Source organism: Carassius gibelio, chromosome A6 (genome assembly GCF_023724105.1).
Source record: "Carassius gibelio isolate Cgi1373 ecotype wild population from Czech Republic chromosome A6, carGib1.2-hapl.c, whole genome shotgun sequence".
Classification (NCBI taxonomy): domain Eukaryota; kingdom Metazoa; phylum Chordata; class Actinopteri; order Cypriniformes; family Cyprinidae; genus Carassius; species Carassius gibelio.
In genome coordinates this window covers 13,557,868-13,584,266 of record NC_068376.1, presented here as the reverse complement: position 1 = coordinate 13,584,266, position 26,399 = coordinate 13,557,868, and the positions used below count along the sequence as shown (strand labels likewise).

The following is a 26,399-nucleotide window of genomic DNA, read 5'->3' as shown; positions in this document are numbered from 1 at the left end:
GCTCGTTTCGTGTCTTCGGTCATCAATGTGTACTTACGGTGGGGAATTGTTTAATTTGGACTTCTCTGTGTATGCTGTTTGAGGTGGTGACCATAGACCTCCATTATATTGGTCACAGACAAGAACAGTTTGACCTAAAAATATAAAAATGGGAAATACTGCAGAAACAAAGACACCTACATCTTGGAAGTCCTTGAGGTAAACTAAAACATACCAAAATTTAATTTGAAAGTGAACCATCCCTTTAAGTTTTGGTTCCTTGCCACTGCCACCTTTGGCGAATGGGGATGCTTGACTGATTGCATAGACACTATTGGAAGAGAGTTGAACTGGATGATGACATCACTGAATAATCAATGAACTGACTTTTTCTTAAAAAACAAAACAAAAACTGTCTGTTTGTTATTGTCCTCTTGCATTACCGACAAACTATTTTCCTGTTTAATTATGCTGCTTTGACAATGTGTATTGTGTAGAGTGCTATATAAATAAAGGTGAATCGAATTGACTATCAAGAACTGTGCTTATCAAACAGGATGATATCACGTAAACCTAAACCAGTGGCTGTGTGGAGTACAAAGGTTTAAAGAGAAGTTAACATCAGTCATTTAATTCATATCTGAGCTTTACAATTTACTCAATATTTTAAAATTAAAAAATGTACATTAACTCTTTACCCATCAGCAGTTTTGATGGGGAATGTCTTTTGATATTTAAACATACAAATGTATGTATGTGTGTGTATATATATATATATATATATATACACACACACATACACGAAAGTGTCTCTGCTTTTAAATTGAAAAAATTTTAGGCGCAGTTCATGTCACGTCTTTTGCAAGGTCAAGTTTGTTATTACTTGTGATAACTGTTTGTAACGAAAAAGAACTCACCAAATACTCCATCATATTCATCTTCATTCAGGTAGATGCATAGCCCCTTGAGAATGCACTCTTGCTTGGTCTCCATGGTGGCATTGTAAGAAAACAGACAAAACATTTTTTCAAGTTTCTGATATTCATACATGACACCCTCCAATACACATCTCTGAGCCATTATGCATTACAGAGCACTATATCAATAGCTTGTATTAAAAAGCAATATATAAAAAAACTGAAAAAAAAAAAAAAAAAATACTACCTGAGACATTGGCAGCATCACATCTTGAATCTTTTTTCTAAACACTCCACCCTTTTTGGTAAACACTTTTAGCAGATCATCAGAGAACAGATCCAGTTTGGACATGAATATTGGAGTGTAAAGGAAGGGTTGTGATCCGATGAAATTCATCATTTATCTGAAGACATAAGTTACAAAGGTCTTGTTTATGGGCAATTCAGCAAAGACAAAAAAAGGTTAAAATGCTACAAAGAAAACAAAATATTTAGTACACGGTCAGGGTGACAACTTATTTATGACAGAAATCATTTTCGATTATTCCTCTTGATATATTAATCGCAAGTAACAGAATAACATTAACTTACACATACAAGCGCTTGGAGAAACAAAACGTTATTAGCTGACTACACAGACATAATGTCGGTCCATGATCATAATCTAGCTAGCAGAAGAAATGCAAAAACTCCACTTACAATTACTGAAGCAGCGAAATGTAATACTTACGTCGCTAAAACACTATTTGTTGTTTAAGACGAGAGACTCCGTGAACGCGGTGAATTCAGTCACGAGCACGTGAACTTAACAAGCGTGACTAATCTAAAGCCTTGGATTGGCTGCTGTGCGCTTTGATTGGCATCTCAATCGTTTTAACAATGACGAGCAATAAATTAAATATAGATCAGGAAGACCTAAAATATACATTTGAAACTTTGTCACCCTAACAACAGCTGAATGCAGAGTAAGAATTAAAAATCCTAGGGGACAATTTGCCAATTTCTAATTATCGGGCGTGTCTTATGGCCCTGGTTTTATACATTAATTCATGGTACTGAAGGGTTTTCTGTTCTCTCTTGTTCCGCGATTCTTCATTTAAACATTATTTGATACTTTTAGTAAAAAAAGAAAGTCTGCACCACGTGCTGAATCCAGAAACCTAACATCAGCTACAAACGACACACTTAAGAGCTATATTCACACAGTGCTTATAGAAAAATAACTTTCTGGTATGCAACAAGATATTAAGAAAGCATATTTTAATTAGTTTGTTAAATAAATAAAATTAGATGGACGGTGATAGATAAGAAAAAAAAAGGCCACTTACCCAACTCACATATTTGCTGCTGAGCAATCCATCTGCATCCGTTTCCGTTGATGACGTGCATCCGGTTAAAACGAACAAAAAATATTCTTGTTGACTCAATTAAAAAAAAATTTGTAAACCTAATTTTTTGAAAATTACATTGTTTCTGTTAAATATAATTAAGTTGACACCATTTTTACAAAGAGTTATGTTGTATGTGCTCATTTTAATTAATTAAATTGAACAAAGAGCAAAAATCATTTTTTTGAGTGTATGGAAAATTCTCTTGGAGAAACAGGAAATTGAAAGTAATCTAAAAACTCTTTATATGACAATAACAACCCTTGAGAGTTCATCAACTGACTGATCAACAGTATGTTTTTATCAAACCAACTCTGAAAAAATATGGACTTATTCTTGTATAAAACATTACAGTTATTCCAAATGAAAGATCTATGAGGTGAAAAGTTGTGCTTGAATATTAGTGACCAAGCCAAGAGAACTTGCCTATGAAAATCAGATAATGCAGCTGGTAGTTTATCGATTTTATAGTTACACATTAGAAGAAATTCAAGGCCACCAAACTGAGAGAAAATATAATTGGAAATGAAGTTCCATATAGATCCTGGCTTCTTTCTAAATTGTTTAAGCCAATTAATCTTGAGGGTGTAACTTAAAGTACAGAAATCCAAAAAATTAAGACCCCCTTTATCATATGTGTTCATCACAACAGATTTCCTTATATAGTGTATTGATCGCTTCCATACAAAATTAAAGAGGAGCTTGTCAACACGAGTACCTAATTTTGGGTCCATAGGAACAGACTGAGCAACATAAATAAGCCTTGAAAGACCTTCAGCTTTTGTGAGAAGTACCCTACCTTTTAAGGACAGGTCCCTTTGTAGCCATTGGTTAAATCTTTTCTCTGTTTTATCAATAAGAGGTTGGTAATTAAGATTACATCTTTCTTTTGGATCCTTAGTAATTAAAACACCTAGATAACAAATTCTTTCTTTTACTGGGATATTCTGGACAGATGATTCATTACAGTCTTTAATAGCAAAAAGTTCACATTTCTTAATATTTAAGTATAAACCTGAGGCTTTAGAGAATGAATCAATAATATTTATTGCAAGTGAAATCTGACTTTCATCTTTAAGAAAAAGGGTTGTGTCGTCAGCGAGCTGGCTGATAATGACCTGTCTTTCAGCAATAGTCACCCCTTTTAAACTGCTGGCTTTTATATGAGAACAAAGAATCTGAGCAGCAAGAAGAAAAAGGTAGGGGGAAATAGGACATCCCTGCCGAATGCCCCTCAGTAATTCAAAACGACGAGTTGTTCCATTTTTTAAAATAACTGAACTACTACCGTTCATATATAAAGTTTTAATGGCACTACAAAAAAATGTTCCAAAGCCAAACTTTTCAAGACACTGAAAAATAAAATGATGTTCCAGTGTGTCGAACGCTTTGTAGAAATCCAGAAATAGAAGAAAGCTATCATCACTAATCATATTAGAGTAATCTATAATATCAAGAACTAAACGTATATTATTTGAAATGTGTCTATTGTTAAGAAAACCAGATTGCGTCTCATCTATTATAGAATTTAAAACATTTTTAATTCTTTTAGACAGTATAATAGCCAGAATTTTATAATCGTTATTTAATAAACTTATTGGGCGCCAGTTTTCAATCAGAAGTAAGTCTTTTTTTGGTTTAGGTATGAGGTTTATTATTCCTTGAGATAGACTAGGAGGGAGTTCATGATTTTTGATACTCTCAGTAAAGACATTTAAAAGAAAAGGGGCAAGAATATCTGAGAATTGTTTATAAAATTCTGATGCAATGCCATCACAGCCAGGTGATTTGTTACATTTAAGAAGTTTGATAGCATCTATTACTTCATCTAAAACCAGATTTTTATCACAGCATTCTTTCTCCAGATCACTAATTGTATTAGTATTTTTAAGAGAGTTAAGAAGAGACGTAGCAGAATCAGAACAATAGTTAGATCTATAAAGATTGGCATAAAAATTATAGCAAAAAAGAGAGATAGCTTTTGGGTCATTAGTAACAGTACCATTAATATTAAGGTGGTGAATTGTATTACGTTTACCTCGCTGTCTTTCAAGGTTAAAGAAGTAGGAGGAGTTTTGTTCCCCCTGTTCTAACCATTTAATTCTAGACCTGACAAATGCACCTTCTGTTTTACGTTTGTATATCTCATCCAATTTATTCTGTAAATCACCTAGTTTAATTTTTTCCTCAGGTAAAAGTCTATCAGGCGAAACCATAGAAAGACAGGTAATATCAGAAACAACTTGTTCCTCCAAGATTCTGTTAAGCTTAGAAAGAAAACTCCCATAAGACCTTAAATATTTACCAACTTCATATTTTAGAAGTTCCCAATACCTACTGAAAGAACCTTCCTTTTGTGCCAGATCCCAGTGAAAGGAAATTAATTTTGTAAGTTCCGATTTAACTGCCTCATGCCTTAGATGAGAAATATTCATCTTCCAAAAAGAAGTACGGCATGGAGTTAGAAAAGAAGAAGATCTAATATTTATAGAAATTGCCTTGTGATCTGTTAAGGGAGTAATTATTATGTTTACTGACATATTCTCTATTAAAATGCTCCTAGAAACCAAAAAGAAATCTATGCGGGACTGCCTTGTGCCGTTTTTGTTACTCCAAGTGTAAGAGCACTTATTAGGATATAATTCCCTCCATGCATCAATCAGATTATATTTTTGCATAAAAGTCTTCAAAGTAACACTGGACGAACATGGCTGCTTTGGGGGCCATCTATCAACCAAGTCATTTATAGTAATATTAAAATCCCCACCAATCAATAAAAATGCCTGTGGGTGTTTACGAAACCAGAGTAGAATTCTTTCCTCTAAAGATTCAAAAAGTTTAGTGTTTTCAGTGTTAAGGTTATATCCATAAATGTTAACCAAAATAAATACTGAATTATTCCAACTTAAAAGTAAACAAAGAAAGTGCCCAAAGTGATCTGAAAAAACCTCCAGAACATTTCCAGAAAAAGTGTTCTTTAACGTAGCGACCCCTGCAGACCTCTCAGAGCCATGAGCAAACCATAAGTCATTATTCCATTGCGACCTCCAGAATTTCACATCATTACCTACAGAATGTGTTTCTTTGAAAGAAAACAAAATCAGTTTTGAACTGTTTTGCGAATAAAAATAAAGCTTTCCTTTTAACATTTTCTCTTAATCCCCTAGTATTAAGTGAAACTACAGACAACGACATATAACAAAATAACACAAAAAATATGGAACAGATTAGAGTGTAAAGTGTAAACGAGAACGATGCACGTAGTTTGCCCGAGCCACATCACGTGAAACAGTAAAGTTCGAGCCCACACAAGTTCTTTGGATAGATCGTGTTGTAAACTCAAAAAGATGCAACCAGCAGCTTAAAACTGCAGTAACAGTTTGAACAGTCTGGAATCTAAATCACTAAATACGAAAGAAAAAACAAAATGAGGAAAAAACCCAGAGAACGAGCACCTGCTCTGGAAAAGAAAAATAGCAACATCCAGAGAGATTCATAACTTGATTTCACCTTCTCCCTGAATAAATGCTCGAGCTCCGGCGAAGAAAGCCGTTTTCCCCGCATCCCGCGCCTGCTTCACGAACGGCCAGAGCTTGGAGCGCCTCTCTCGATCACCTTTAGAGAAGTCCTCCTTGAAGAGAAATCCATTAGATTTGAGATATGTAGAGGTCTTAGCTCGCTTCCACACTTCATTTCTCAGCATACGTGAAGTGAACTGAAGGATGATAGGCCGTGGACGGGAATCGGTTGTGCTTTTTTGACCCAGCCGATGTGCGATATCAATTACTTCGGACAGCCGCGATGACTCTTCTGGCAAGATGGATTGACATATCTTTATGGTCTGCAAACGCACGTTTTCATCCTTATTCTCCGGGACACCGTACAATCTCAAGTTCCACCGTCTCGAATATGATTCAAACTCATCCATCCTCCGTTCAAGTATTTTGACGGGCTGTTCCAGTTCTAACACACGGCTCTCCACTTTACATATCTTGACTTCGATCTCTTTGATATCGGCAAAAGCAATGTCAATCTTTTTGTTCAGCTCATCAATTCTCTCTGTGTTGCCGCTCACCAATTTTTCGATGCTATCAGATCTTTCGTTGATAAGTCGAGACAACGTGCCAATGATGTCAGAATCAGTATCCTTAACGGATTTAGTAGTTTTCTTTTTCGCCGCAGGTTCACTCGGGGTTACCGGTAATGCTGGGAATTCCTTCTCATCCAATATCATCATTTCCAAATCTCTTCCTTCAGTACAACACTGACTGTAATCGTGATCACTGTTAAGTAGCACTTTATCAGCAGACATCTCGTTCAACACAGCATTCAGATTTCGATTTCTTTTCCTTTCAGCCATTCCCAGGTGATATAAAGATCACTATAAAAGATGGAATAGAATTTTAAACTAATTGGGCTTACTTATTTAACTTTCGTGATGAAGAGCTCGGTAAACGCGTCATTTCACGCGGCCATCTTGGCAGCTCCAACATAATCGTACTTGTTAATCATGCTTCGAGCATGATAGCGACATGCTAGTCACTTGTTAATCATGGTAGCAACATGCTAGTTTACCATTTCTTATCTATTAATCGGTCTATTTAACTTTTTTTCTGATTGATTTTACTGACTTCAATTGGATTAAAACTACTTCAAATTAGTTAAAACTGAAAACCCTCAACATTTAATCTTCTAAAACTACAAACTTTCTGGCTAGGTTTTTTTCAAGACAACTTTTTTGTTATCCATATGACATACAAAAGGAGATGTTAGGCAGAAAGATGTCATTCAGTTACTTTTTCATAAAGCCAATTAAATGGTGAATTAGAGTGTTTCTGTGTCATCTCATTTTGTGTGCCAAATATATTTGTACAAATTAAATGTAATAATTGTACGAGCGGTGTTCAACCAAATCTGCCTTTCTCACACAGAACCTCCTCCTTGACAGCAACCAATCTGGCTTCACAAGTAGACATTCAACGAGACAGTTGTTGAAGCCCTAAGACTGGCAAAAACGGAATCCAAATCTTCAATACTTATCTTGCTTGATTGGTCCGCTGCTTTTGACATGTTTTAACCACCAGATACTCCGGTCAACCCTCCTGGCAAAGGTCATATTAGAAACCGCACTCCAGTGGTTTGAGTTTTACCTATCAGATAGGTCCTTCAAAATATCTTGGAGAGGTGAGGTGTCTGACTTGCAAACGCCAGACCACCGTTTCGTCAAACCTGCTTTCCTGCATTCTTCTGACTATTTTGCAGTAAGTAACGAATATACTTGGGGAAATGTGTCAAAGTAAATGTTTTAATTAAAAGTTTTAATTAGGAAACAAAACGTTAGTGGAGTAAAAAAAGTTGGTTAAAGTAGGCCAGTACACCTCCAACTCAATCACCCTGAACATAGGAGCCCCACAGGGCTGGGTCCCCTGCGCTACTCTCTATAAACACATGACCGTGTGCCTTCCCACAGGTCCACATCCATTATAAAATTTGCTGATGATACTGTGGTTCTGGGCCTCATTTCCAACAACAGTGAAGCTGCATACCTGGATAAGGATCGAGAAACTCACATCATGGTGGCAGGACAATCATCTCTCTATGAATGAGTAAAACTAAAGAGATGACTGTGGACTTCATGAAGAGACAGCAGCAGCAGCCTTACACTGATCAGCGTAACCCCTGTGGACAGAGTGAGCAGCTTCAAGTACCTTTGTGTAAACATCTCAGAGGACCTGGTCTACCCACATTCAAACTCAGGTTAAAAAATCCAGGCAAAGACTGTACCATCTGCGTCAGCTGAGAAAATTCTGGGTCTCACCAGCAATCCTGAAAACGTTCTATTCAGGGGCCATAGAAAGGGACTCAGCTGAGCTGATCTCAGGGTCTGCTATCCCCTCTCTGCAGGACATCTACCTCAAACACTGCAAAAGCAGAGCTGTTAAAATAATTAAGGACACAAATCACCTTAGTAACTTTTCATTATGCTGCCATCTGGTAAGCAAGCTCTTCCGTAGCTTGATGTCAAAAACTGAGAGACTTAGGAGCTTCTTCCCCCAGGCCATCAGGCTCTTAAACTCAAAACCAGCCTCTTAACATCTACATGACTACACTTATTGCACTGTCCATGGAGCGGACCTGATTTACATTCCACTGCTGGTCATATGCTCTCCATCTAACCATGTGTGTGACAAAAAAAAAGAAATCTTGAATTAGCATTTTATTTATATTTTAATTTCTATAATGTAATCTCTAATTGTCATACCATTCGACTTTTGGAACATTGGCTGGTTATACTTTCAAATTTATTTCGGATCATTTTTAACCAAAAAAAAGTTATGGACTGCAGCTTTAATCAGTGAAATTATATTTGATAAGTGGATTAATGGTTTTAATAATCTTTAGATTAATTTATCATCAAAATAATCATTTGTTGCAGCCCTAGTTTGTAAAGACAAGAATAAAACACATTGTCCATGATACACTGCAAAGTTTTATTTCAGTAATTTCATGATACATTTCATAACAGGCAGAAAACAGGGCACATTTTTTTAAAAATGTGAAAGTAATCTAAAAGAGCTCAATTACTTGTATGGCGTACATGCCAAAATCTTCAGACTGTTTGGAATTTTTAAGCACTTGAAGACTTCCCTCAATTTTGCCCAGTTCAGCATACAGTTTTACCTGAAAAGGGTTGCAAGAAATTTAAAATGAATATAAAATAAAAAGCACAATTTAAATTTTCCATCAACAATAAGAAACATGCCCTACCTGTGATCTCACAAATTTGTGAAGATCAAAGACCAATCTTTTGGCTTCTGGTGCCACAGCCAAGACGGTGAAATGAGAATCTAGTAGTAAGCAAACCCAGTCTATGATCTACAAAAAAAAAAAAAAAAAAAAAAAAAAAAAAAAAAAACACCTTACAATATGCAATACGAAAATAGTTTAAAATAAAACACTCAGTTTGATGACTGACCTGAGAAATACTTGGGGTCCGTAAAGCTCTAATTTGTTTGTGGGCATCATGAGAATATTTAAAATAAAGGAACCTCAGATACTGTAAAAAGACCTTAAAAAATGATTTGAGAGAACAGATCAAAGATTATATTTCTCCCATCGGTCCTGTATCAAACAAAGTTAGAAAGGTACAAAGTAACCTCTGTACCACAATTTGGGGGACTAAATAAGTGTATACCCAACATAAGCTAAATGTTTTGGTGTGTCAGATACTCACAATGACCTGTGGAACCGTGAGATCTTTTAGATGTGGCAGCAGGGATCTGTCACTGTATGCTGTATGCAGAACCTCATTTCTATCAGTCAGGTTAAAGGAAACATGCAACCAGAACAACACAAAAAGGCATACGTTTTTTTTTTCTCTTAGTTTTCCTATATACCAGTAAGGACAAAGGATACAGAAGGGCACCCTTGTGTAGCCCCACAGGACAGCTCATATCCAGTGATAAGGGATCTCTTTGTAGCTTGTTGCTGGGGGTATCAGAGGCATCACTCTCTAGTGCTGGGGCGCAGAAGCCGTTCAGCTGCCCACCTTCCTCATCTGATCGACTGTGTGCCTGAGTCAGCTCTTTCATGAAAATTACACTGTCTTTGTCAAGATTCACAGCCTCCATCTCCAAGTCTGGAGTACTATAGTCAGACAAAGGATTAAAAAAAGTTTTACATCAGTTCTTTTCAAAAGTAAAAAAAAAAAAAAAAAAAAAAAAAAAGATAATGATATTATATATAAAAAACACAAAAGTTGCATAGGTGTACAATTCGCATGAATCGTTAATACATACAAATATAAGTAGGGGTGTAATGATAAATTGATTTCTATTCTCTTCTCGTGGATATATTTAACGGATATAAGATGCACTTGGTTTTGAGTCAAGCACTTCATTGTAGTAATACGGTGATCTCTCTTCAGCGCACAGCGCGAGCAGGTCAAACAACAATGCAGAATATTAATAACTATGATGGGACTGTAATATACATACTATTATAATAAGACCATTATACTAAAACACTATGAATTTTTTTAATTTAGCTGCAGTGTTTCTGCACATTGTTTTGTGAAGAATGCAAAAGGAGTTCGCATTCAGAGCCCCACAGATAAGTTTTCTATGTTTTCAGATATCTTTTACTTTAGTCTCATGTGCAGATATGTTCATGTGCATTCAGCCCTTTTTGCAAATAGTCTATAAGTCTTAAAGGAACACTCCACCGTTTTTTGAAATAGGGCTTATTCACATTATTTCCTACATTTAGATAGGTGGGCAAATGCATTTTTGTGTCAGTGCATGCATTGTTTTAGTTTGACTGGGTGGGCGTTAGCTTAGCTTAGCACAATGAATGGAATCCTTTGTTGCCAGCTAGCATGGCCTGAGTAAAAGTGATAAAAAAAATAAAAAAAAAACCCCACCTAATTACTTCTTGTGGCCTGCGTATTCACAACGAGTACAAATAGCGATCCAGATTAACACTAGGCGATTTCCTAGGCAGATATTGACTTGGGACTATATTATGGGGAAGCACAGGCGAAGCACTGCTGCTTAGGCGAAGCACTGCTACTTCGGCGCAGAGATATCACGCAACACATGAAATCCCACGACTTCCGTCAACATACCGGCGTGAATAGCAGCTGCCTGGCTATTTTCCTTACAGTACACGAATGGCGATGAACATGGCTGATTTTGAGAGAGACGAAGAGGGTGACTTCTCAGACAGTCAAGAACCATACCTATTTGAACCAGAGTTTACAGATGACGAGCTGCGTGCTTTGGAAATAGAACGACAGGAGGAGGAGGTTGAGATCGCTCAACAGCCTGAGGACGTGAGGATGAGAGCCAACATGAACTGGTGGTGTGAATGTGGGGGAATATGCCAATCTATGCCGACGGAAATAGAGTGTCTGTGCTGTAGAGAGTGGGACATGTTTTTGCCATTGATGACCAGGCTCAACACGTCAGATCAAGATGAGCGTGCCCGAAGTTGTGTCACATCTACAGAGGATTTCACGGCGCTGATCCATTCTGCAGTACTCAATTTTTTTTTCCGGTGTGACAAAGTGAACTGGAAAAAACGCCCCACGCCGAATGGACCAAATGGACAGCTGTCCACAGAGTAAGTGATTATTTTAATCATGACGCATGTATAGATCGACCCATATTATACCTGTATTCACATAGAGTTGATGTTTTCATGTGTTGCGTGATATCTCTGCGCCGAAGTAGCAGTGCTTCGCCTAAGCAGCAGTGCTTCGCCTGTGTTTCCCCATAATATAGTCCCAAGTCAATATCTGCCTAGGAAATTGCCTAGTGTTAATCTGGATCGCTATTTGTACTCGTTGTGAATACGCAGGCCACAAGAAGTAATTAGGTGGTTTTTTTTTTATTTTTTGATCACTTTTACTCAGGCCATGCTAGCTGGCAACAAAGGATTCCATTCATTGTGCTAAGCTAAGCTAACGCCGACCCAGTCAAACTAAAACAATGCATGCACTGACACAAAAATGCATTTGCCCACCTATCTAAATGTAGGAAATAATGTGAATAAGCCCTATTTCAAAAAACGGTGGAGTTTTCCTTTAATATTAAATGTTATATTCTATAAATAACGAAGCGTATTCTATATGAAATTATGAGTTGAATCCCATTGATTAAAAATTTGCTATCAATTGCCTCCCTATACTGGTCATCTTCAGTACACGCAGCTCAAAACAGAAAGGCAGAACATTAACTGCTAACGTTTTAGGCTAACGTTATAATGAGAGCATTATTTAAAAAAAATAATAATAAAATTGAGACGTTAAGTGTTAGTTATCTGTTCATCAAAACAAAACATTTACCCCGTTTATATCTGCAAGGTGTTCGTTACACATTTTCCCTGTGTGTTAACATCAGTATTTATGTTAGTCGAATGTCTGACTTGACTCTTGTTAAAGTATTTTGCTCTGCTCCAAATATATGATTAGACTATCAGTCGAATATCAGCAAGATTCTAAAATTCTGATTCCACTATGAAAATCCTTAGTTGGAGACACCCCGAATTTTTTAGTAATGTCATTCTATTTAGCCCAGTCAATGTAGTACCTAGTAGTATAGACGAAACCGACATTTTCTTTTAGCCAAACCCATTTCAAACAAGATTATCTTATTATATTATTGTTACTTTATAGACTCAAGAATACATCCATTCCAGACACGTTAGACTCAGATTTAAACTTAAATTTATTTTACCAACCTAACATGTTAGAGGTACACACATACATTTAAATAAAATAATTAAAAAAATCTGCCCATTTTACTCCCAAAGACAAACCCCAGCTGTACTGACCATAGCGATCTCCTTTCTGTGTCAAGGCTGATTTATACTCTACGTGTCCGCAAGTTTGCTTGGGTAAACGCGGAATATATGACATCATCACGGTGTTGCCGGAAGTTCGCTTTGCGTGCACGCAAACTCATACAATCAACATCCGAACATGCACATCTGTGCCAGTGTTGTGTGAAACAGAAGCAGTTTAAATGTGAAGCTCTAACTCCATCAGGTGCTTTTTGATGGAAAAATGTTTTATGGAAACTTTTTTTTTTGCATAGTTTGTCCAAGGCTTCTTATTTTAAGTACATTTCATTTTTTATTGTATAAAAAATAGAATTCGAATTAATTTAGATATTAATTATAAACGATTTGCTTAAAGTTGTCTTGTGTTTGATGTGAAATACAGCCAATTGTTGACTGTTTTAAGTTTGTACATAAATGATTAATTCATCCACTCATTCATCACAAGACTTGTACTTTCCATACTGGCAAATGACTTCTAAAACAGTTGGAAATCACCGGGGAGAAGATAACATTAACATTTTGTTTCGTCTCGTTTTGATCAATGAAAATGAAGAGACATTTTAGCATAGTTTTTTTTGTAAACCACATTTAATCTAATTTTTATTTGTCAACCGTTGCATTATAAAATTGTAGTCATCATTACATGAGCAACATTAATGTTGTGTTTTGTTGTTTTCGTCGGAAAACAGTTTTATGGCTAAGTTATTAAGGGTGTAAAGGTCTTAATGTCAGCACAAGACTCACCTGAGAATAGTTTTGAGATAAGCGCAGGTGACAGCCTCAGGAATGTCAGAAAATATTTGAAAAGCAATCTGACAGAGATGGAAATCTTTCTTCACTATTGCCAATGAGAGTAGTCCGGGGCACACACTACATTTCCAAAAAATAAACAAGACAATGAGCATATTTACACAAAACACTAGGAGATGGGAAACAGGGGCGGAGCAGTTGAGTTCAAACCTGTAGCAGAGGTACCGAGTCTCCATCAGCTGTAGAAATGCACACTGAGGGTAGAAGTTGCCATCTTTCTGGGATCTTGAAACTAGCTCTAATGCCACCCTGCCTGCTGCCAGCTGGAGGTCAGCCTGAGAAGTCCGACGAATAAACTCACCCACCTCTGCTTGTACATCCTCTACCGCACTAGTCTAGCAAAAAGCAAAGACTGCATGATCACAATCTAATGAACAATCCATCAGCAAAGGTTCTTAAATATTTTTAAGAATTCAGTAAAATCCAAAAAAATCTGTAAATTGGAAAGGATTTACATTTTTGTGTTCCATAAATTAAAACAAGCAGCAGCCTAGGCTTTCTGCTCATGTACATGCAATTGGCATGCTGAAGGGAGGAATGAGGACTGCATGTGTGGCCAGAACAAACTAACCAATAAGCTGCAATGTTCGTAAAAGTAAAGACACCTTAAGACTGTGCAGTCCATGAGGATGAGTACTGTAATTAAATCAGATTGTTGCTACACCAGATACTGACTGTTAGTTTAGATTACAGTGTTTCTAATGATGGTTTGCAGACTATGCTCTGGCTGTTAACGTCTCGGAGGAAGTGTGGCTTTGGAGAGATATCTGAAGAGTAGATGGGCCCTCTTATATGCTGCCAAAGCTAACTTGCTATTGTCAACCTCTTGAATGCATTAAATAAAAATAAAAAGACTGAGGCAGCCATATACCTTAACGTGTTCAATGAGTTGATCCACAGTCAATGCAGACTTGACATTCTGCAAAAACAGTAAATAATAAATCATAAGTGACAATAACAGATACAACCAAAGCACATCTATATGTACAGTAAAATCAGAAAATATTCAATCACATTTTCTTTGTAAAAATATATACAAATATAAACAATGAGCTCTCTGAGCTTTTGCTTCCATTTAAAAACTAGGCAATAGTCCCAAAGTATATTTGTGTATATGTTATTTAACTTGGGGGTGGGGAGGGGGTTCATGCTTTACATTTTACCCTTTTACCCTTCAGAGATATCATCAGGAAGTAGTGCTGCGTTGAAAATATCGATACGACGATTTATCACAGAGATTAGACAATACGAATATCGATACAGCATTGAACAGTGCTTAATTTGGATACAAGAACACAGTTTAAAATTGAGTGAAAAAGTGCAGGTTTTTAAAAAGTAATGAATGAAGCATAATATATAGGTTACAACTAGAGCTGTAGTCAAGTCCGGCTTTGTCGAGTCCAAGTCAAGTCCAAGTCCAGGACTAGTCGAGACCGAGTCCAAAGAGGTTCGAGTCCAAGTCAAGTCCAAAAGTTTCGAGTCCAAGTCCAAGACCGAGTCCAAATGAGTGAAAAAAGGGTCCTATTCAAGACCACATACTTAACTACTGATAATGTTTGTGATGCGAGAGAAAGCATATCTCCTATTCTAAGAAAATCATTTTACATTATTATTTGTAATGATCAAAAAGCATGTGCAAAGTAACAACTCTGTAGGACAGGGGTCTCCAAACTACATCCTGGATGGCCAATGTCCTGAAAAGTTTAGCTCCAACTGGCCTTAAAACACCTGGAAGATTAGTGTGTCTAGTAAGAGCTTGAGTGTGTATAATTAGGGTTAAAGCTAACAGGGGCGTTAAACAAGATCCTGGGCCCTATGCATAGGCAGTCCTGATGGGCCCCCATGGCCCCCACCCATGAAAATATCCAGGTAAAATAAAATATATTTCAGATTCATACTTTTCAAGGGCCCTCTCTTCCTTTGGGGCCTTGCTAATGAGTACTGGTTTTACCCCCAGTCCGACCCTGGGAGCTAAACTTGGATAAACAAACAAAGTTTGGAACTGTGAGGTCAAATAATTTTTATGTCCTTTATTTTTTGTTGACATTATATCTGTGGTCAAAAATGTATATGACTATGCCTAATTGGCACAGTGCACAGACACACGCAAAGCTCGGGATATGACAAATGCACGCAGCAAGGCTAGAATGGATACGTTTGGCTCTACTGGGCATGCGCACATAAATACAGCGAAATTTTTGTCATACTGTGCTAGTGTTTGCATAGACTAGTCGAGCACTGTCGGAAACAATCGACTACTCCAGCATGCATTAACCATAATTCACACAAAGTACGACGTGAATTTTAGAATTACAATATTGCGTGGAGCTGTTACTATATGACCTTATCTATGTTGCATGTAAAAATAAAATATGTAATGTAATAATTAGGGTTGTGCCTGAAGCCGAATACCTTATTCGGAATGGCAAGGATAATGGCTTAAAAAACTAATAAAGCACAAGGAATAATTCTGCCTGAATACTCGGCTGAAGCTGACACAGTCTGGTGTTTGCTAGAAAACAGGTGAGCCAGGGGATCAGCGCCAGAAGTGAATGAATGTAAACTTTATGAATGAAAAGAGCGCAAATCAAACACCGCATTGTTGTCGCCTCTCTGTGCATCTCTCAGAAATCAGAGCGTTGCAAGAGTAATTTTACCTATAATAATACATCATAGCTACACGTTATATTATTTGTATATATTTAAAAGGCAAATATTGAAAGCTTAGGCTACCATGATACGAATGAATGGAATAAGCACAGCGCGCTCACCAATCAAACAGCCGCGCTGCGCGTCTCAGTCTCTCAAAAACCAAATCAGTTCTCTCTCAAAAGTAGGCTAATAATCAACATAGATATGGATACATTGTCTACTTGTCCTACATGTTTGCATATTTACCTTTTGCTGGTTTGCGCAGAACACACACATCTGTTTAGTGAAGTTCATTAACATTAAGACTCGCTTAAAGTGTTCTGCGTAATGAGAATGTGTGCATTGAATGGATTCAGTCGTGTTCAAATGATCACTAAACGTTTGTCATGACATCTCTCTGCTTGCATGATAAATATTATTTTAGAAATTAATAATTAATTCAGTTTAACACGACATACTTGTTCAGTGATAACTACGAAAAAATATATAAAAAGTCATAACAGTCTTATCAAGTAACTGTACGATGTTGTATCCGAATGCAGATAGGAAACATTTTGTGATTGTTACAGATACAAATACTGGCTGTTACATGAAAATGTAAATATGTAATGTCATATATAAAGTTTTTAAAATTTACATATGTAATTGTTGCATAAGGCTATACATTAATACGCGTTTATTGATAAAAAAAAAAGGCTATCTAGGTGTAGACGTAAATAAAACACAATCTAACAGGTAGAAAATTAAATTAGAAACATCTAAACTTTTCAGGTCGCAGTAAGTGCACCACTGGTCATGCACATCCTTTCCCGGAACAATACTGAAAGCTAAGGCAAGATGGAGAAACAGATGATCAAAGTTGTACAAGGATAGCCATTTTTTCAACGAATCTATAAGCAGAGCTACTGCAAGTGATTTTAAGTGCTGGTATTCCATTTATTCTTTGCTGAAACTTCTGCGTCATCATGGAGAGCGGGTCATGGTTGCCCAGCAACAGCAGACGCCACTGGAGCGCGAGCGCAGATTACAGAGTGCTTTGGATTAAGGAGAGCGGCGCGCCTAGCGTTTTCCACACAGTTTCAGTCGCGACATCATGCAAATGTGGTTTTGTTTTGAAGGAGACATTTTTTATTTTATTTTTTTTCTGGACTCGGTCGAGACCAACTAGAAGACTTGGCGAGTCCAATGGCCAAGTCCGAGACAAGTCCGAGTGCAAATTCAACGAGTCCGAGACAAGTCCGAGACGACAGAAAAATGTCTCGAGTCCGGACTCGAGTCCAAGTCCGGACTCGAGTACTACAGCCCTAGTTACAACAAGGTTTGATCTGGCTGTTGAGGAACACAACCTGGGTTGCCTGATATAAAGAGAGGTTATCAGCGAAACCTTGCACGATATGGAAATATCTGTTAAGCATTTTACTTATCTTAGTCAACCTGGCAACCTTGTGCACACTATCTTTCCACTATAAACACGCTTGCTTTCTTAAAACACCCATTAGCTTGCAGTTTAGCAATCTCCACTTCAATATTCTATACTCATTGTAATTCATCAAGAGTTAATTTACAAGAGAGAGAGAAAGAGTACAATATAAATTTATTAGAATGACGTATGGGCTTAAAAACAAAATGCAAACAATCAGAATGTTGTACCTAGTGGAGAGTGCCCAATGTAAACATTAAACATATGCCATTACCTATATTGTACTGTGGTACAGTTACGGAGGCCTTTCATATTGAAGAGGTCAAATGCTTATAGTAAGCACTGACTCTAAAGTATGCAGTGTTTCATAAACCGCTGTTTTACTAAATTCTAGTGAGGTTCAGTGCAGTCCTGTATCGTAATAACGTATTGTAGCCTCTGTATCATGATGCGTATCATATCATGACTTTGCTGGTGATACACATCCCTATTAGGAAGCATGGTGTTAGCTTTCACGGTTATGCTGATGATACTCAGATCTATATTTCTTAGAGGCCTGGAGAAACATACGAATTCGAAATATTAACGGAATGTAGAGTAAATATAAAAACCCGGAGGAGTAATTTCTTACTGCGAAATTCTGAAAAAACAGAGGTGTTAATTATAGGACCTAATGCATGTAATAACCAAGAATGTCGTCTAGGACTTGATGGCTGCTCTGTCAATTCTTCATCATTAGATAGGAACCTAGGAGTGCAACCCTCTACGGACACCTTGGCAACTGATTTGCCATTGGCTAGTAAATTTTTTAGTTTACTCGCCAGACAGATACACACACATACATATATACATATATATACATAAATACATACATACACACACACATATACACAGAGGTGTAGTGGTAAAAAAATAAAAAAAAAAATAAAGAGGTGGGTAAACTATAAATTCTGGGTGACCACATCATGGTCACATCATGGACGTATGATCATACAGAGCTCTTAAATATCAAAGTTTTGGTGGATTCTTGCGCTGAATATAACAAGGGATCTTCAAAGTCGGCCAATTTTTATCTGGCTGATATACCAGAGCACCTGCTCCACCTGAAGGCTGAGCCGGGTAGTTTCGGCAGCTAGCCGCGTCCAGGCTTCAACTAGGTGTGCACTTGTAAATGCAAGATCTGTGATGAATAAATTGTTTATTCTGAAGGATTTCTTCATTACAAATTCATTGGATTTATTTTTTTATTACAGAAACATGGATTAATCTGGGGGAGTCCATTGCCTTTTCGGAACCATTACCTCTCGAGTGTACTTTTATAAACACACCGCATACGACTGGATGTGAAGGAGGAATTGCCACAATATTAAACAGTCGCTTACATTGTAAGCCATTGCCCATGGCTTTTACTTCATTTGAGCTAAGCTGTTTTGGACTGGGTGCACGAAATCCTGTTCTGTGTGCGGTGATGTCGGCCGCCAAAGCATAAGGACTTTAAGGATTTTTCTGATTTTATTGCTGTTATAAGGACAAATTATGATAAGATTCTAATTGTTGGTGATTTTAATGTACATGCCTGTTGCCCTTCAAAAGCTATGGCGAAAGAGTTTTTCGATTTGATTGATGGTTTTAATTTAATTCAACATGTTGCAGGATCTACACAAATACATGGCCATTTATTGGATCTTGTTTTGTCCTATGGGTTATCGATAATGTATTAGTGTCTGATGCTATTTTTTCGGATCATTGTCCTGTCATGTTTGATTGAGTTAACAATTTAGCAAAACCACCCGCGCTCCTGTGCGTCATGGCCGCACTTTTAAACCTTGTGTTTTTCTTCCTTTTTTGCTGCTCATGTGCAAGCAAACCGTAGTTCCGCTGCCTATGATACAGAGCAATTAACAAATGTTTTTTTGTCAACCTGTTCTGAGGTCCTGGACACTGTAGCTCCAATAAGAGAAATTAGCCCTTTTTTTAAATGCATAGAATGCAATGCATACATCAAAAATAAACATTTAATTATTACCCATTGTTTCTCTGTCTGTACTTGTAATGTGAACAATGACAAAGTTGACAAATGAATGAAGTGCATTTAAGTGCCATTCAGTTGGGTTTTTAAATAAAGCATTTTCTGAGATGCACTTTTAACATTAAACATAAAATTTAATTTCTCTTTTAATAATTGAAAGTTAAGCAAACTTAACTTTTTGGTACTAAACCGCAATAACTATGATGATGGGTTGACGTACCTTAACAGTTCTGTGTATGTGATGTGATGCTAGTTTTACTTAAATCAAACGGTCAAATGCTAATGAAGTGACTGTCAAAGCAGTTCTGGAGATGCTGTTCATGTGTTCACATCTTATTTAGTGAGACAGCAGACGCTGAAATCACTTGAGCGTCACGCGTGCTTCAGTGTGTGTTAAAGTCGCGCTTGTATGTTCAGGCTTAATATTTACAGATATTAGTCTATATCGTGATTTGATGTAACTGCAATGACCTATTTTTGATTAATTCATTCAAAATTCAGCGTTAAACTGTAAATTCCATTTTTATAACTGGATTCTGTGATTCCCCCCGCGTTTTCTGCATCGCAGAAATCATAGGGCCCTAGTTGTGCTATGCCAGCGCTATCTTGCAATGGACACACGCCATGACGTTCCCTTTATGTTTTCACGCGCCCTCAAATCAAAACGCTCCTTGTAATATGGGATTTCGGACGCAGCGCTTGGGTCTCCTTCCGCTTTGTGGGTGACGCAAGCGCGTTGTGTCACATTTAAAAAAATCATTGCGAAAGAACCTGAAGTGAGATTCAAAATAAATTAAAAGAGGCTTCGAGGCAGAAGAATTTGTCTCGATCATTTTTTGTAATAGAGTTACTCGAGGAATCGTTTCAGCCCTATTGGACAGTATACCGTACATTTTCAATAGAGGGACAGAAAGCTCTCTGACTAAATTTAGAATATCTTAGACTATGTTCTGAAGATGAACAGAGGTCTTACAGGATTGGAACAACATGAGGGTGAGTCATTAATGACAATTGTAATTTTTTGGGGGGTGAACTAAAGCTTTAAGGTGCACCAAATACTGATAATCAATTTGCCATTGGCTAATATTAGAACTCATTTAGTCGCCAGAGTGAGGATTTAGTCGCACATGTAAGTGATATACTCGCAATGTAGAGGGTTGGAGTGCTATTTGATAGTAATCTTTCATTTGAAAGCCACATTTCTAGCATTTGTAAAACTGCATTTTTCCATGTAAAAAATATCTAAATTATGACCTATAAGCTCAATGTTAAATGCAGAAACGTTCATTCTTGGATTCATGACCTCAAGGCTAGATTATTGTATTGCTTTATTGGGTGGTTGTTCTGCACGCTTAATAAACAAACTCCAGGTGGTCCAAAATGCAGCAGCTACAGCTAACAGCTCTATCAAAACTGCACTGGCACCATATCAAACATCATATAGATTTAAAAATCTTGCTTATTACTTATAAAACCCTGAATGGTTTAGCACCTTAGTATTTGAACAAGCTCTTAGCTCTTAACAAGCACTATAGTTCTACACATCCGCTGCATTCTGAAAAGTCTGGCAATTTGATAATACCTAGAACATTAAAATCAACTGCAGGCGACAGATACTTTTCCTATTCATCCCCCAAATCCTGGATTAACCTAACATTTATCTAACACACTTTTGGGGAAGTTGTGGCCTAATAGTTAGAGATAAGGACTGGTAATCCAAAAGCTGCAAGTTTGGTTCCCAGGCCCAGAGGAATTGTAGGTGAGGGGAGTGAATGTACAGCGCTCTGTCCACTCTCAATACCACGACTGAGGTGCCCTTGAGCAAGGCACCGAACCCCCAACTGCTGCCCAGGCGCCACAGCATAAATGGCTGCCCACTCTTCACAGTGTGCGTTTCACTGTTGTGTGTGTGCACTTTGGAAGGGTTAAATGCAGAACACAAATTTAGAATATGGGTCAAGTTACTTTCACTTTTCTGTCAGTTTAAATCTAGATTACAGACCCACCTCTTTAACCTGGCTTGCACATAACACACAAACACATTTCTAATATTCAAATCCGTTAAAGGATTTTTAGGCTGCATTAATAAGGAAAACTGGAACCAGGAACACTTCCCATAGCACAATGTAATTGCTACATCGTTAGAAAAATAGCATCTACGCTTATATTAAGTCTTAAAGGGATCCCCGGGTGTATAGCTTAATAACATAAATGTCTCTTATTGAAAAATGTAACAGAAAACCTGTGAAACATGTATGTTATTTAAAAGTCGACATTGTTTTTACACTATGGGGGCCGCCATTATTTTATGTGCACAGTACATTCTGCGTTGATGACATAAAATGGTTGCACTTGGTGAGCTACTGGCGCTTTTTACCGCAACACAACTCTAAATAAAATACTAATACGACACCACATTGTGTGGCTTTTGGGTGTAATTTTCAGTCGGAGGGCAACAAGAGGCAATATAGAAATTCACTGATTTCCAAGCGATAAGAGAAAAGAATGGGAAGATGCATGTGGATGAATAAAACGTCCTAAAGACCTGCTCCCCCCCCCCCCACTTTAGCCCTGATGCCTTTGAGGTTTTTAGTGGACCACAGCTACTGAAACAGCTTACAAACGGCCAAGACGAGAAGCGCTATGCCATCCTGTTAGGATGTAAACATGCCGGCACTAATCATGATGCTGCATCTGCTAGAGGAGTTTCTCAGCACGGATTTCCCTCGAGATCCGAGACGTTTAGACTCCTTGTGGGTAAAAATCGATGGCACGTCATTTAGTTTAAGCCTATACTTAAATCCATCACCACCTGTAAGCGCTTTAAATAGTTGTAGTCATCATATCATTAATTTCCACGTTGTCTATTCTGACTTGTGTTGCGGTAAAAACAGCAACAGGTAGCAGCAGTAGCTCACTGAGTGCAACCATTTTACATCATCAGAATAATGGCGTCCCTCATAGTCCAAAATATATATAAAACTGAATTTAACATACATCTTTCATGGCTTTTCTATTACATCAGACTTAATTTATGGTATATTAAGCTTTACATGTCTTAATTCTCTCTTATTCCGAGGTCACCGTGGCCACCAGATCTAGTCTGTATCCAGATCAGATGGTCACTGCAGTCATCCGAATCCAGTACATATCCAGCCCAGATGGTGGATCAGCACCTAGAGAGGACCTCTACAGCCCTGAAAGACAGCGGAAACCAGGACAACTATATGTGCCCCAGTGACAGATCCAGTCAAGACTATTGCCGCGTTTCCACCGAAATTACCCGGAACATTTGTACCAGGAACTTTTTTTCCCCCCAGACCTGTTGCTTTCTGCGTTTCCACCACAGTGTAAAGTACCGGGAAGATTAGGCAAATAGACTGGTGACGTAGGTTTGCGCACATTTCTCAATACAAAGTACACTGATTTAGGTCGTGCATCCTCCGGTAGTGCAGACTTTGTGCATTCGACTCGGGAGTGTGATGTCCGCGAAGACGCAAGTCCGGTAATTCTGCAAACAGCAGTGTACTTGATAACATCAGTTAGCTTGCCTTGGCTACTGCAATTTTCCTCTGTACATTTACAATAAAACGAAATCGGATTTCAAATACCATTGACTCCTTTCGTTTTCATTTAAACAGAAACAGCTGCAGAAATGTACTTAGTTCAGGGATATGTGTATATATATATACAGCCATTATAATGAAACAAAATATATAAATTTGCCTTTTTTATTTTCATTTTAACATATAGATAAACTGAATACAGACCAAAGATAACCTGTTAGATTTACCAAAAACCAATTATATGTTATGTTTAACCACTAAAGAGACAGAGCCAGCAGCACATATCAGAAGGTCTAGCCGAGGTGAGGCTGCTACTCGGAGGATAGATGATGACTGAGCTCCCGCTGATCACGTAGAGCTGACCGTCTCCAAAATCAGCGAAACACATTTTTAAATAGGACCCGATTTTAGTTTTAAACAACTACATTCATATCAAATACCACTGCCTCCTTTCGTTTTCATTTAAAAATAATAACAGCTGCAGAAATGGACTTAGTTCAGGGAAATGTATACAGTCATTACAATGAATCTAAATATTATATAAATTTGCCTTTATTTTCATTTTAACATATAAATAAATTGAATACAGACCAAAGATAACCTTCTAGATTTACCAAAAACGAATTATGTGTTATGTTTAACCACTAAAAAGACATCAGAGCCAGCGGCACACATCAGAAGGTCTAGCCGAGGTGAGGCTGCTCTTGGCGGAGACATGAGGACTGAGCTCTTGCTGATAGCGTGGAGCTCACGTCTCCGAGATCGGCGAAACACATTTTTAAATAAGTGCTATCTTTATAAATAAACCACAGATTTGAGTATTAAACAACTACATTCTCGCTTGAAATACTTTTAAAATTACATTTCATGACACAATAACAGTAATATTTTGAAAATGATATGAATAAATGGTGGTTGAACTCAACCAATACTGCATGAACTCAACCAATCAGGATGTTTAGCGCTCAAGTCCCACCCCCGAAAGTTCCAGAACTTTGAAAAAGTACTACCTCGCCAGCAGGGACTTTCTGAGGGGTATTTTTTTACCCAGAACTTTATTTAGTTCCTGGTTCCTGCGGTGGAAGAACACCGAGTACCAGGCCAAAGTCCCTAGTTCCTGGGTAAAGTTCCTGCGGTGGAAACGCGGTACTTGTCTCCTAGATGGCCACAGGACAAGACCACAGGTCAGATGATTCATCAGCACAATCTAACTTTGCTGCAGCCTGGAATTGAACTGGCCCACCTACTTAGCCTGGTTTCTCCCAAGGTTTATTCTCCATTCTGTCACTGATGGAGCTTTCAATCCTTAGTTTAAGCTTAGTTGGGGACACTTAATTTCCAGTGATTTCATTGACTTGATTGCACAGATACTATTTGAACTGAACTGAGCTGGACTGAAAACTGTTTACTATTGTCCTTTTGCATTGACACACTATTTTCCTATTTTGATACTGTAAAGCTGTTTTTACAATCTGTATTTTTAAAAGCATTATATAAATACAAGGGATTTGACTAGAAGATTTTTTTTGTTTAAATGTAGTTGGTAATGCAGTTGACAGGGACTACACCTAATTAAAATACATACATCTCTCCCACTATTACTCTGGAGCCAGTCATTATCCCTCTTTACCCATTCCTTAAGTTGCTGACCCCTGGTTTTACATTTAGTTGAATTAACCTTAATCTATTTGGTAGACGCTTTTATACATTTAGTTAGATTGCAATCAAGGTACACATTTTTTTTAACCAGTTCCTGCTTTCTCTGGTAATGAAATCCATGAATTTGGCATTGCATGAACATCCCCACTATAACTGAAAAACTGGTATAACTGAAAAGTCTTACATTTCTGGTTGACATTCTGCTCTTGATTTCTGTGGTCTGTGTGATGTCATTACAAGTCCAGGAAGTCACAAAGCTGTTTGATTTGGATCCTGCTGAAGATAAGGCAAAAGATTTTTTGAATCGTTTTTCTGTTTTTACAGGTTTACATTTCATATATGTCACTCGAAAAACAGTATATGGCAGATATTCCATATTTCAACTGAAAAGTCTTTACCACTCGGACTAGTCTGCTTCTGTTTTCCCATGGCAGCTGCAAGAGATGACTTCTGGCAATCAAAAGGAATTACTGAGAGCATCTTTCCATGAGGGACATACAGCTTCCCAGAATAACACCACAACTGTATTCAGAAGAAATTATGTGTTTAACTCAGTGAATGATTAAATTATGTATACCTTAATGAAGGGTTTAAAAAGATGCACATAAAATAAGTTTTAAATCACACCTGACTATAGATCCTTCCTGCCATTTCTTTACTAGCCTGAAGAGTTTGAAAATGTGTGTTCCAGATGCAAAGGTAATCTATGGATGACAACTCATTGATAATTACACCAATCAGATACAGAGTGATAAAAGATGTTAGGAAGTGGGGGTGGAGGGAAGTTTAAGGAAAACAAAAAAGTAACAAATTACAATGTCATTAGGGGTGTGCAATAGTCTGTTTTTGTGGAAGTCTTATATTTCACTAGCCACTAGCTCACATTTGTTAATATTTTATTAATTCAGATAACATTACTAAACAGCAATTAATAGGGGGAAAAAATTTAAACACTGAATTAAAAACTTTTTTATGGGGGGGGGCAAGGAACTTTTTTTTGACAGCAGATATATAAACAAGCCATTAAAGCAATAAAGGAAAATGTTAGATATAACACAACAGTCTCATTTTTTAAAAGCACACTATGACTAGCCTGACTATGTCAGAGTTCGTACTTCTGCTCAATTTCAGTTCGCTTCTTTACTCAGTCTGAGATAGCAAACCTGCTCTCAGATTTCCTCCAGCTCCGCACCAGCCATCCAATCAACGAAAAGAGGGTAGACCGAGAGCTGTGACAGATGCTAAGCACCGAATTTAAGACTGTAGTTTAGGTTAAGGAAATTGAAAACGACAGCAGACATGGAGACACGGGATGCTATTCGCTCTGTTGTGGAGAATAAAGTAAATGCTTGTCAATTGTGTACCAGGCTACACTGACAAGCCCAGCAGACAGAACACAAACACATGCTGAAATGAATGCTGTGCCTGCCTGCGATGAAGAGATTGTGAAAAAAAAGATAAAAAATATGTAAGAAATAAAAAGAAAAAAGGAATTAGTCCAATTTAAATTATACATTTATTTGCATTCGATTGCAAAAACAGTGTATTTGAATTTTAGGTGTGTATCAGGGAGCCTTATCAGTGGCACGAGATGCGGTGATTTAAGTGTCGTTGTTGTATTTTAATGCTTTTGTT

At 37.5% G+C, this 26,399-nt stretch overlaps 2 protein-coding genes across 4 annotated transcripts in view; both read right to left on the bottom strand.

Moving 5' to 3' along the window:
- The window catches only part of LOC128016241 (uncharacterized), a 114,928-nt gene that overhangs the window by 43,943 nt on the left and 44,586 nt on the right, over nt 1–26,399 (bottom strand). The window lies entirely within an intron of this gene.
- Nucleotides 8,752–26,399, bottom strand: part of nol11 (nucleolar protein 11) — a 39,596-nt gene continuing 21,948 nt past the window's right edge. The window contains exons 8-18 of one of the 2 annotated variants that reach the window (XM_052600747.1): nt 25,392–25,468; nt 25,163–25,286; nt 24,949–25,040; nt 14,310–14,357; nt 13,589–13,773; nt 13,373–13,498; nt 9,701–9,931; nt 9,519–9,597; nt 9,261–9,353; nt 9,053–9,160; nt 8,752–8,965 (exon numbers count right to left, since the gene is read on the bottom strand). In XM_052600747.1, the coding sequence (XP_052456707.1) occupies nt 8,852–8,965; nt 9,053–9,160; nt 9,261–9,353; nt 9,519–9,597; nt 9,701–9,931; nt 13,373–13,498; nt 13,589–13,773; nt 14,310–14,357; nt 24,949–25,040; nt 25,163–25,286; nt 25,392–25,468 (1,277 nt within the window). In that variant the 3' untranslated portion in view covers nt 8,752–8,851. The remainder of the gene's footprint in view (nt 8,966–9,052; nt 9,161–9,260; nt 9,354–9,518; nt 9,598–9,700; nt 9,932–13,372; nt 13,499–13,588; nt 13,774–14,309; nt 14,358–24,948; nt 25,041–25,162; nt 25,287–25,391; nt 25,469–26,399) is intronic. The other variant, XM_052600749.1, reaches the window with a different exon arrangement.